The following is a 12,716-nucleotide window of genomic DNA, read 5'->3' as shown; positions in this document are numbered from 1 at the left end:
ACATAAAAAGTTAACATTAAAATAGTGAAATATTTAAATCTAAATAACTTGGAAGTCAAATAGGCTTTGAGAAAATGTCATTTTGAGTAGTTTAATGTTGGTAATTGTTAAATGCTTACCTTCCACATAACATATGAGATCAACAGAAGTACAATAAGTCCAAGTAGCAAGCTACTTGAAATAATCACTATGGTGAAATAACGTTTGGGTCTTTGATGATGTAGTCCTTCCAGGAGAACCTATGTGAATTAAGAAAAGTAAAACCCAAAAAGCAAAAAAGAAAAAAAGAAACAGTTTAAAAAGTTGCTTATATTTCCTTTAAAGCCCTGCCATAATCCCCAATAGTATTTAGAAGTACCCACCCTGTTTTCTTGCTGGTTCTAATATAATTGCAGGAAACACTGGTAACTGTTTAGCAGAAACAGTGAGTGTAATGGGCTCTTATCCATGACTTTTCCTCCAATCTATCCAGTTCTCACTGTTGCCCAATTCACCTCTCTAAAAGAACTGCTGTGTTGTTCCCTCCTGCCAGTTGTGGAAAATGCCAACTCTCAACCAAGTATTGAGGACCCTCCATGAGCTGGTCACACTCTACTTTCCCAACTCAGTTACTCAAAAGGAAGTAATTATAGACACCCTTGAAATGTGTTTTCCTATAATTTTAATGCAGCAGTTAAGGTAATCTTACATGTGCAACATTCTCATCCTTGTTTAGTTCAATAACTCTTGAATTTGGCTCTGGAAAACTTGTTGCTCTTATTTCAAATTTGAGTGCTGAAGTCTCATCCTGTGTAATAAAAGAAAGATCACCATAGCCTGGTTTGTTTCCTGAAGACATATTAATAGAAATAATTTGTCAGGATCTTTACCTTCTATCTAGAGGTTTTCACAATTTACCTTCCCCAATTTACCTCACCACTTGAAATTAACTGCAGTGCTTCCTTTGGTTCCCAAAGTGTGGTCTTGGTATTAATGTATATACTATCATCTTATTGAAATCCTTTGATTAAATATAGCTACCTTGCAAATAACTTGATTTAAATATTAGACTACAGCAAGAGGTAAGTTACCATTTACCAATGTTCTCCACCCTGCCACCGCATATTGCATCTATCTTATTTGGGCTTTTTATTTTTTTCTAAATTATAGAATTCAAATATAAAATCAGTGGATGAACTCAGAACTTTATTATCTAAAGCAGGGATTTTATAATGCAGAATCCATGAAGCCTGGGGACGTGTAGATGGGCTTTACGAGTTCTAAGAATCTTTAGGAGATGTTTTCATGTGGGCATTTGCTGAGGGAGATGAGAATATATTTAGTCAGATTCTTAAAGAGGGATATGACCTTTAAAACTACTGTGTAAATGTTATTTAACATTTTAGAGCCAAAAATGACAAGCTTCATACAGCTCTAGAGCAGTGGTTCTCAGCAGGGAGGTGATGAAATCCTAAGGGACACTCAGGAATGTCTGAAGAAATTGTCAAGTGTCAGAATGTGGGAGGTGGTACTACCAGCAGTGAGTGTGTAGAGGCTGAGGATGCTACTAAATATCCTACAGTGCACAGGACAGCCCCCAAAAACATCTGGTTCAAAATGCCAATTATGGCTGCTGATGGGAAACCTAGACCTAGAGGAAAAGAGAAGGCAAACTGCAAAAGGTTAAATGACTTGCTGATGGTCCAATGACTTTGCTTTTTGCACAGTTGAAACTAAAATGGATATTTCTTCTTTGCCTGTCTACTGTATCTTAAGCACTGTTTGACAATTTCAAAAATTCCACTTGACCAAAACAGCTGCCATTTCCTTTGGCTTCCTATGTTCCATGAACTAAGTGCTTATAAAAATCATCTCATTTATCCATATTGAACAGATGAGAAAGCTGAAAAACAGAACTCCACATAAAACTAGTTTCATCTCAAACTACGCCTCATAAATATACATGTTCCTTTGTAGGAAGAAGTCCAAAATATATTTAAGTATGTTTTTGTTGATGTTTTTGATTTTATGAAAGCCTTAGTTTTTCTTCTTAGCTATATTTTAAAAATAAAAGGCCTTCAATAAAATTCATCATCCCTTCATGCTAAAAACTCTCAATAAACTAGGTGTTGATGGAACATCTCAATAAGAACTACTTACGACAAACCCATAGCCAATATCATACCGAATAGGCAAAAACTGGAAGCATTCCCTTTAAAAACCGGCACAACACAAGGATGCCTTCACACCATTCCTATTCAACATAGTATTGGAAGTTCTGGCCAGGGCAATAAGGCAAGAGAAAGCACAAAAGGCCGGGTGCGGTGGCTCACGCCTGTAATCCCAGCACTTTGGGAGGCCGAGGCGGGTGGATCACAAGGTCAGGAGATCGAGACCACAGTGAAACCCCGTCTCTACTAAAAATACAAAAAATTAGCCGGGCACGGTGGCGGGCGCCTGTAGTCCCAGCTACTTGGGAGGCTGAGGCAGGAGAATGGCAGGAACCCAGGAGGCGGAGCTTGCAGTAAGCCAAGATCACGCCACTGCACTCCAGCCAGGGGGACAGAGCGAGACTCCATCTCAGAAAAGAAAAAAAGAAAGCACAAAGGGTATTCAAATAGGAAGAGAGGAAGTCAAATTGTTTGCAGGTGATATGATTGTATATCTAGAAAACTCCATGGTCTCAGCCCAAAAACTACTTAAGCTGATAAGCAACTTCAGCAAAGTCTCAGGATACAAAAATCAATGTGCAAAAATCACAAGCATTCCTATATGCCAACAATAGACAAGCAGGCAGCCAAATCATGAGTGAATTCCCATTTGCTACAAAGAGAATAAAATACCTAGGAATCCAACTTTCAAGGGATGTGAAGGACCTCTTCAAGGAGCACTACAAACCACTGCTGAAGGAAATAAGAGGACACAAACCAATGGAAAAAATATTCTATGCTCATGGATAGGAAGAATCAATATCGTGAAAATGGCCATACTGCCCAAAGTAATTTATAGATTCAAGGCTACTCCCATCAAGCTACCACTGACTTTCTTCACGGAATTAGAAAAAACTACTTTAAATTTCATATGGAACCATAAAAGAACCCATATAGCCAAGACAATCCTAAGCAAAAAGAAAGCTGGAGGCATCATGCTACCTGACTTCAAACTATACTACAAGGCTAACAAAACAGATATACAGACCAATGGAACAGAACAGAGACCCCAGAAATAACACCACACATCTACCTAGGAATACAACTGGTCTTGAACTCGTAGCCTCCAGTGATCCTCCTGCCTTAACCTCCCAAAGTGCTGGAATTACAGGCTTGAGCCACTATGCCTGGCCTATTTTAGCCTTTATTACCTGATAATTTCTAAAGACATTTCACTTAGTTGAAGTGACAGAAATATAGTTTTAGATTTTTACTCCAAAATTTTATTTGTTGAATGGCTTCATACTATCCTGCCTATATGACTGAATTTATAGGTTGTATGTAAACTTAGCCACCAAGTTGTCAATATGTTTTAGACTTACCATTTCTAAAATGGATGGTCGGCCTTCCAACTGGATATGAACACTGGCTTCTTTTCCACTTTCCATTTTCCCGAAATTACATAGGAAATTTAAACAATGTGGATCAGCTTTTATGCAGTACTTGAAAGGAATAAAAGTGATACATTAAAATTTTCAACATTGGAAAATATTTTAAAAATATTTTATATAGAATTTAATATATACTCTAATGGCATTTTGAAAATCAATCTTTCCATAAATATGAAATTTAACATCTGCTTTCCTTAGTGGCATTTAAATTATCTTTAAACAAGACATGAATGCTTATTTTCTAAATCATAATAAAGTATTTAAAGTAGAGCATATGTTCTTATTTGTATTAACAATCTTCTGGGACAATTTTTTAAAAAAAGTTCTAATCAGAGTCTTGCTAAGTTACATATTCTATGTTTGTTGTAAAACGTGGATCATTTCAAGGTGATGACTGCTTCTCCAGTTTCTTTTCATACATTCACTAAGCTGAAAAGAATGAAAATTAACCCATGCCACAAAGGCTGCCCAGGTGAAGACAACATCTTGGTGTCCTGAAGGGTTTGGAACAATGTCTTGTTGGCAAATAGTGGGCATTTGTTAGATAAAAAAATGAAACTGTATAACTTTTTTTTTCTTTTTGACATGGAGTCTTGCTCTGTCGCCCAGGCTGGAGTGCAGTGGCATGATCTTGGCTCACTGCAACCTTCACCTCCCAGATTCAAGCAATTCTCCTGCCTCAGCCTCCCACGTAGCTGGGATTACAGGCACCTGCCACCACACCTGGCTGATTTTTGTATTTTTAGTAGAGACGGGGTTTCACTCTGTTGTCCAGGCTGGTCTCAAACTCCTGACCTTGTGATCTACTCACCTTGGCCTCCCAAAGTGCTTACAGGCATGAGCCACCATGCCCAGCTAACATATTTATATATGGGATAGACCCTAGGTCTTTCTCAACTCTCCAACCGTGCTTGTTCCTTCCATGCAAGACTACCACCTAAACTTGGCTTCTCTTTTATTGAAGTGACAGCTCAAACCCATTGACTTGATTTTAAGTGGTTCCCTTCTCTGTTGGAAAGCAGGAACTACAACCTGAAAAATGGAAACTTACCAATAGCCTCTTATCAGTCTTGGACAAGAACTGGAACATGCCTTTCAAGGTGTGCATTGCACTCTTTTGCTGCTCTAATGCACATACTCTTTGATAATTTTCAAAGTGGCATTCTCCAGTAGTAGTCTATGAAGATAGAAAGGAAGAGAAATCTTATCTTTCATCATTGGAAAAAACAGCAAAAAGCAACATGGTTTTAAAAGTTCCAGTAGCTTATCTTTGCTAAAATATATCAAGTACCTTTGAAATTGTACAATTTTTTTTTTTTGACAGATTTGGGAGTGATTAAATGTCTGTGGCAGAAACACAAAAACCCAGCTGAATTATAGAAGGTTGGATATAGGTTCTAAGCTGATAACATGGCCTTAAACCTTGCGGAAATGTAAAAATTGATATTGGAACATTAGCATGATATTAAATATTTATTTTCCTTTATAGGGGAAACAATATAACACCATATTCTTCTCTCTGAATCCGGAATTTAAGTAGGATTTTAAAATCAGACCTCAAACGTATTTAGATTTGTTGACTTCTGTCTTCAACCTGGCAAGCTCAAAACAATTCTGATGGAACCATCAATGAAAGAATATTGGTTCTTAAGAAGTGGTTTGAATAGTGCTTCCTTCAAAAAAGGCTATAATCCTCATATTTGCACAGTAGTTTCAAGTGCTATGAAGAAGTCTACCAATCAAGTTACTTCTGTAGGTCCATATCACACAAAAATGTATCTTAAAATAATTATTCAATGGAGATGGTAGAATATGGTTCTGTTATTTAAATCGAATGTAAAAGTTGCACGGTAAATCTATAGCTGTAATGAAATATATAATATTCAAAGCATAACTCAATAAATGCATGGTGAATTCATAGCTTACAGTGTGACTGAAAACAGTTATCCATTTTCGCATTATTACTTGAATAAAGGATTGGTTTGCATTTATTTTAGTATTTAAGACACACAATAAAGGTCAGGTGGAAGAAATACATTTTTACCTGGACATCCAAAATGTTGAACAGCTTATCAGTTTGGGGGCTGAAAGAATTTGGTACCATTATTTCCACACTAACATTAGGAGCCATGCTATTGCCAGTGTTGATAACCTGGTAAGAAGGAAAAATTTTTAACAAATGTTTTCTATAAATGTAAGTGCAGATGTCAATGAACTTTGAGGTGATCCCATATATTCCATGCAACATTTATAGTGGTGGAGGTTTATAGTTGGCAGCTGCACAAAAAAGGGAGACAAGATATCCGTAGTCAGAATTTTTAAAGTTTGCTAATTTTGAATGAGTCATTATATCTAACCTTCTAGTTTTGGTATTGTTGAAAACAAAAAGTACAGGCTGATGGTTTATTGGAGAAACAGTCTTAGGAGACAAACAATATATATTTGTATGTTACATTACATATTTTAAAAATATTTGGTTCTCATGAGGTGGGCCAACATTTTGGTATTCACCAGCTAAGGGAAATGCTAACAGATGTTCTTAGAGTTCCCAAGACAAAAGTTAAAAAATGACAAGAGTTATGACCAAAACTCAGATATTGTAATTCTAAATCTTATGATGTTATTGCAAAAGCATTCTGTGCTGAGAGGATAATCAGCAGGAGAAAGTGAATAAAAATGTATTTTTATTCAGGATCTATATGCTGATGCATTCAGAAAAAAGTATGTTGTTGGGTTTTGAGAAAGCACAACCGGTTTTTAACAATACTTGTCAAAAAATGCATAACAGGATGATAAATCTGGGGATTGAAGATTCCTGAAAAGGGAAATGGGGCCAAAATATAGCCTACCGAACTGGCAGCTTAACTATAAAACCAATACAGTAAGTCAGAAAGAGATGCATCCCAATACCTCGATTAAAAAATGACCTGCAGACCTGCAGTCATTTTATGAACACGTGACAAAGATGAAGAAAGTGTCTCCAGATTGGGAACAGGTGGTAATTGCTAATCCATAAAAGAACAGGGCAGTTGCAGAAGGAAATGTCAGCAACAGATACCTAGCAGTGCCCAGTACTACAGACAAGGTCTTCTCGATGCCATTAAATATCAGTCTAAATCACAAACATCTCTGTTTGCCTAACAACAATTAAACCTCTAAGAATATCTACATAGTTGGCTAGACACAGAAATCCTATATACCACAAGTTTCTCTAGTCCCAGCCACTACATTATAAATTTAGTAGCAAATACTTAACTATTAATTGTAAATTAATAAATCATCTAGAGTACAGTTTGGTTTCTGTTTTAGTTTATCAAAGCACAAACTCCCATTGGGTTTTAAAGAGCATTTCATAGGACTTCAAAGTGGAGGAGGACTAAAATTTTTCAACATTAGTATCAACTAGTATAACAAAAATTGGAATATACATAGAGTCAACAGGATTTCAAGGTCATTCTTTTTCCACAGATCTGGGGCAGGGCCCAGGAATTTGCATTTTGGATAGGTACCCCAAGTGATTCTAATACGCATTTTGAAAAGCATTGTCTTACAAAATATTATACCTAATCCAAGATTTACTCGCATATATAGATTATAAGAATGCTTGCACAGTGCTTTTGGTTCAAAGAATTCTTTTTTGGAAATTACTAACACCAATATCTTTGATACAGCAAAAATATCAGTTTGACAGCAAAAATGTTTTTAACTTAGGTTTACATCAGTCTCCGAATACTTCTGAATTATGATAGTACTCTTTACTTTAAAAGGTTACTTAATAATTGATAAAGCGCTTGTCACAGGTCGTAAACTTATGGCTTGAAAGGCCGACCAATGTGATCTTAAATGGAGATGGGAGGTAAAAGCCTCCTTTACTTTGTAGTGTTGAGGTTTTTATAAGCTTGAACCAAGAAGAAATTTCACTGATTTGCACCCAAAGATGCCTTCCCTTGGCCTGTCCTGCTTTCTGTGTGCGTCTCTAGCAAATTCAGCTCACCCCATAACTTTGCCTGTTTCAAGGCATTCTCTCTGTTCCTGCATGCTGTTTCTCACCTGTCCTGTAAGGAGACATGGGCTTGAATACCAGAGACAAGACAAGTGGAAGGAAAGCAGTAGGGGTCTGAGAGGCAGGAGTACCACTGCTGCAGCCCCATTCCAGCCAGCCGTGGTCTACAGAGGCTGAGGGATATCACAGGTGTACAATGTCGCTTGGAGCAATGCGTCAGTGATAGCCTTTTAGGTTGTTACAAATATCAACACAATTAACTTTTCTTACATGGAAAGTTAAGTTCATTTTCTCCACCATGCACATTTCAGGCTCATTTTCATCATTTGATCCATACACAAATGAAGTTGGGTTTACAAACCTGGTAGAAACAAATTCAAATTTAATTAACTATCTTATTTGACAACATATTATAAAGAATCTTTCTATAGACTGGATTATAGCATATTTAAAAGTCACCATGGAATACTTTTGGTTTTATGGTCATATATACATTTTATTTAAAAAGAAATTAAATTGTGGCCGGGCATGGTCGCTCATGACTGTAATCCCAGCACTTTGGGATGCCAAGGTGGGCGCATTACCTGAGGTCAGGAGTTTGAGGGCAGTCTGGCCAACATGACGAAACCCCATCTCTACTAAAAATACAAAAAAACTTAGCTGGGCGTGGTGGTGCTTGCCTGTAGTCCCAGCTACTCGGGAGGCTGAGGCAGGAGAATCGCTTGAACCCGAGAAGCGGAGGTTGCAGTGAGCTGAGGTCACACCACTGCCCTTCAGCATGGGCAATAGAGTGAGACTCTATCTCAAAAAAAAAAGAAAAGAAAAAGAAAAAGAAGGCCATATTCTCTGACCTGGGTGACAGTATCTGTCCTCACTGATATTCTTTTCTTGCTTTCCACAACACTACACCTTGCTCATTCTACTGACCATTCCTTCTCTTTCAGCCCTTAAGTGGTTTATGTAAATTTGGCAAATGTGGGATAACTTCTTAGCTTTTTCCTAAGGTTCTCATACCTCAATTTCTGTTACCCATTTTTGAGTTATTTCTTCCCATCTCATGATCCCTGCTGGCTACTTATAATGAACCCCAAATCTGGGGAACAAGTCTAACATTATTAAGTATGACAAATTTTTTGTTACAATACAAGGCTGTCACTCTCTTTTAAAGGCCTGTGATTCAACATTTTTATCTGCAATAAACTTTAAGAAATATGTTTCTAGGGAGACCTCTACTCCATAAGGTGCTCACATTTGGCAGCTAATATTAGGTAATCCCAAATTAGAAACCCATGAAACAGGAAAGGAATCAGCATAGATTTAGGCAGTTTAACAGTGAACATTCCTTATTCAAAATAATGAGATGTGAATAACAGAAAAATAGGAAGACACTCATCATGAGCCAGGAGGAGTGGCAAGATCAACATTGAAAACCAGGAAACATGCAGTGAACTTTTTATTTGCTTACTCGTGATTCTCTAGGTCTTACTCTGCTGTGAATGGCCTTTTTTTTTGCCTGTTTGCTTTATCTCAAACTTGATACTCAATTCCATCAGACACTGACATTTTACATTTACATGACTGTATATCACCTTTCTAAGTGGATAAAATGACTAGGGGACAGTTTAGATTTAGAGCAACAGGAAAGGCTCATCTGTCTATTTGTTCTGTAACTCATATCTTCTGTATAAAAATGTAGTTCTAAGGACTAACAGCATGAATAAGTTCCAGTGGAATTACTGAAGGTTTCCGTAAGCCCCCTTTAATTCTTTCTCCACACATCTCCTTCTTGGATGAGAGGGGGGTCCACTCAATCATTAAAATCACGAGGAAGCAATGAATTCTGGTACTTGGGCTGTAGTTGAGGAATCTGGTGATCCCATAGGTATAAAAAGTGGACAAGGGACACCTTGCAACCAGATCTCTCACATCGCAATCCATTTGCCACATGTGTAGATACGGGTCTGCAGAATAGTGATTTGGCTAAGTTCACACTTCTCTGAACTTCACATTTGACATGGGCATTGAGTATGATTATGCAAACTGCACACTTTCTAATTCCTGATTAGGATTACACAGTGCACAACTGAAAGGCTCAGTGTGGCCTTGCTAGCTTACTGGGGCTCTCCCAGTAAGAAATCTCCTCCAACAGGGTACTAGTTTGATGTAGTATCAGTGATGATTATAGAGTGCATTATTATAATGGACAGCTAAGTAAGGAACTATAAAAATGAGGTAATTATTAAAATAGTACCCTTTTTATTTTAAAAAAATTCTAGAGTACAGTTTTTTCATTAATGTAAGAAGCAAGGGAACTGTAAATCAGCTCTGAATTTGAAAGGAGGCCTTTGTGTCTACTTACCCATGAACAGTCAGCTTAACCTCATATTTTAAAGGTATTGCTACAGTCACTCTGCTGTGCTTTAGATTGTCCATTTCCCCTTCATTTTCACTACACAAATAGAAGACACCCTGTTAGAATTCATCAAGCAGAAAAATCTTCAGAGAGAACTAATTACATACCCTGTATACCTAATATACTCAGAGGTTTGCTTAGATGCTTTTTCACGAGTGGGGATAAAAGCAGATATGGCAGTAAATTTTTTTAGGATAAGGTTGGCAGAAAATTTCTCTCATTAAACTGTTATCATTTGCTTCTAATGCTAGAGGAGTTTGTTTGTTTTTTTAAACAAATAGTTACATTTATTAGATTAAAAGTTGTTTTTTTAAAACATTTATGTTCTAGGTAGTACAAAAACCAAAATAAATAGGTAGTTTAGAAACAAATTTATTACTCTCTTTAGATTGAAGAAGTATTTTTGCAAGACTTAATTCAATGATCAAAGAAAGCACATCAATCATAAAAGTTTTTAAACCGTATAGCAAGTGTCGTACTGCCTTAACCTATCTTTATAATCAATTTTACTTAGAGATTTTGAGGATGAGAGGGTGACCAAGTTGTTGTGTTAGGTAAAATGAAGTCCATCTTGATGTTTACTCTGAATTTTTAAAAATATGTTGAAACTTCACTCATGAAATAGTCATTAACGATTTCCTATTTACTCTAGGAGATATATCTATGTCAGTCATTGCCCTCACTTTTAAATCTTGTAGAGTTATTACTGTTTATTCTGTTTTTGATTTCAAATACACAAGAGTGATTCATGACACATCATGTCCACTCTAATCTAATAAATACTTAACATAGCTCAAGAGCTAAAACATTACCAGTCACTCCCATTTAACTATGTTGTTTGTTTTTTTTTTTTAAAGCAGACCATGTAAGGGAAGTTTTCTCTTACAATTAATGGAACAGAGTTTTATGGTTTTCCTAATTCCTCCCTCAAAATATGGGGGTACATTTCTAGTTCATTTTTTTAACAATAACTTATACCAGGTAGCATGCACTGTGATATTGAGGTCCTCTTCCGCTCTGCTGAGTGAGCTCACATCCAGGAGAAAGCTAATCTCTATCTGTAAAACACAGAGCAGGAAAGCCCATTAAAAAAAAAATCTTAAGTACATTTTTTATAATCTGAATTTTCTTCTTAAAAGTTTATGTTCTATGGAATGTAGAATTGAACCTATTCTAAAGGCATCAGCTACTCCTCCCTTGGCAGTAAGATTCAGGGAAGTTGTTGGGGTTGTAACAATTTTAAAGTACACACATTTACACAAGTAACATTCAGAGACAAAGGCGTCTCTGAATGTGAACGCAGGCAAGTCCAGACTGACAAAATTAGAAATGCTTTCAGAACTTGAGTGAAGACTCTTGCCAAAAACACCTTTTTGTGTAGCAGAGGTAACATGCCTGGCAGACAGGACCACCTGGGGTGGGGGTGGCGGGGTGGGGAGTGTTGGGGAAGGGTGTGTAGGGGGAGCAAAATTCTGATTGACACATGCACATGTCCATTTCGATGTAAACATGCCACCCCCTTTAAAACAGCAAACATTGCCAAGAATATAAACACAAAGCTCAAAGATTTCAAGAACCAGTTTTATTTCATCATTCAGCTACCTACCCTAAGCTAAAATATTTATAACATTTTATATGCAACATAAAGATAGGGAAGAATAGAAAAATATTCATGATAGTGAACAAAAGGCATAAATGCAAAACACTTACCCTTGAGAGATGATCTACATATATATAGCCAATACTGCAGTCAAGTTGTACCATGCCAGAGTTATCTGTGACTTCACAGTTTATTTGCTTCTCTTCCTAATGGGAAAAATGAAACAACTGTTTTGGACAGGAAGGAAATAAAAAGTTTGTAACATATGTTTAAGGATGGTTATGGAAAGGAATATCCCAGAAGTATTTGCTTTCCTAGGAAAACTATTTTCTATTTATGTTTATGTTTGAGATACATAGAAATATAAATAAATGATATAAATATGTGTATATGTGTGTATATATGTGTATATGTGTGTGTGTATAATATATATACATATATATACATATATATACACGTATATATACACACATATATGTACGTATATATACACATGTATATATATACACACATATATATGTATAGATGTATACCCTAATATTCAAACAGATTCTCCACAAAAAAAATTTCTGGACTTGTAGCTTTCATTCATCTTGGGATAGTCCCTATTTAATCCAGGGTCTGAATTCCTTGAAAAATCATGAGGCAAGGAATCCATAAGGTTCCTATTTTAATGGCCCTCTTCTGTCTGGTATGTGAGAATGTGTTTAAGGTATTTAATCAAAATAGCTATAATCTCAATAGGTGTAATGAGGTTATAATTGCAATAAGTATAAAATGCTTTAAAAATAAAGTCTGAATATCTGAGTTTCCACGGTTACTTTTGCTAGTATTGCAAACACTAGAGAAAGGAGGTAATAGATATTCGTGAGAGGTCAAAGGTCACTCCTGGTGTGAAGGTGTGGTCCCTGGACAAAAGACGAGTGAATTTGATAAAGGACAGAGAAAATTCCATTAATTGTCTGAGTGTCACCTTAAAATAAAGAACAGTAACTCTGGAGTCCAGGATGGAGGATCAATGTTACTTGTGCAAGGACCTCAATCAAGGGGCATACTATTTCAACATCAGACGTGTGCTGGCTACGGCAGTGAGAATGTAAAGGCACCCAAACAGCTTCCT

General features: G+C 36.6%; 1 protein-coding gene across 1 annotated transcript in view; it reads right to left on the bottom strand.

The window, feature by feature from the left end:
- Nucleotides 1–12,716, bottom strand: part of ITGA4 (integrin subunit alpha 4) — a 77,989-nt gene that overhangs the window by 540 nt on the left and 64,733 nt on the right. The window contains exons 19-27 of the mRNA XM_025405470.1: nt 11,707–11,802; nt 10,975–11,054; nt 9,943–10,032; nt 7,854–7,944; nt 5,625–5,732; nt 4,632–4,757; nt 3,512–3,631; nt 689–787; nt 120–239 (exon numbers count right to left, since the gene is read on the bottom strand). Coding sequence (XP_025261255.1) covers nt 120–239; nt 689–787; nt 3,512–3,631; nt 4,632–4,757; nt 5,625–5,732; nt 7,854–7,944; nt 9,943–10,032; nt 10,975–11,054; nt 11,707–11,802 — 930 coding nt within the window. The remainder of the gene's footprint in view (nt 1–119; nt 240–688; nt 788–3,511; nt 3,632–4,631; nt 4,758–5,624; nt 5,733–7,853; nt 7,945–9,942; nt 10,033–10,974; nt 11,055–11,706; nt 11,803–12,716) is intronic.

This window comes from Theropithecus gelada, chromosome 12, assembly GCF_003255815.1.
Source record: "Theropithecus gelada isolate Dixy chromosome 12, Tgel_1.0, whole genome shotgun sequence".
In the NCBI taxonomy this organism is placed as follows: Eukaryota; Metazoa; Chordata; class Mammalia; order Primates; family Cercopithecidae; genus Theropithecus; species Theropithecus gelada.
This window is presented reverse-complemented; position numbering and strand designations above follow the sequence as displayed.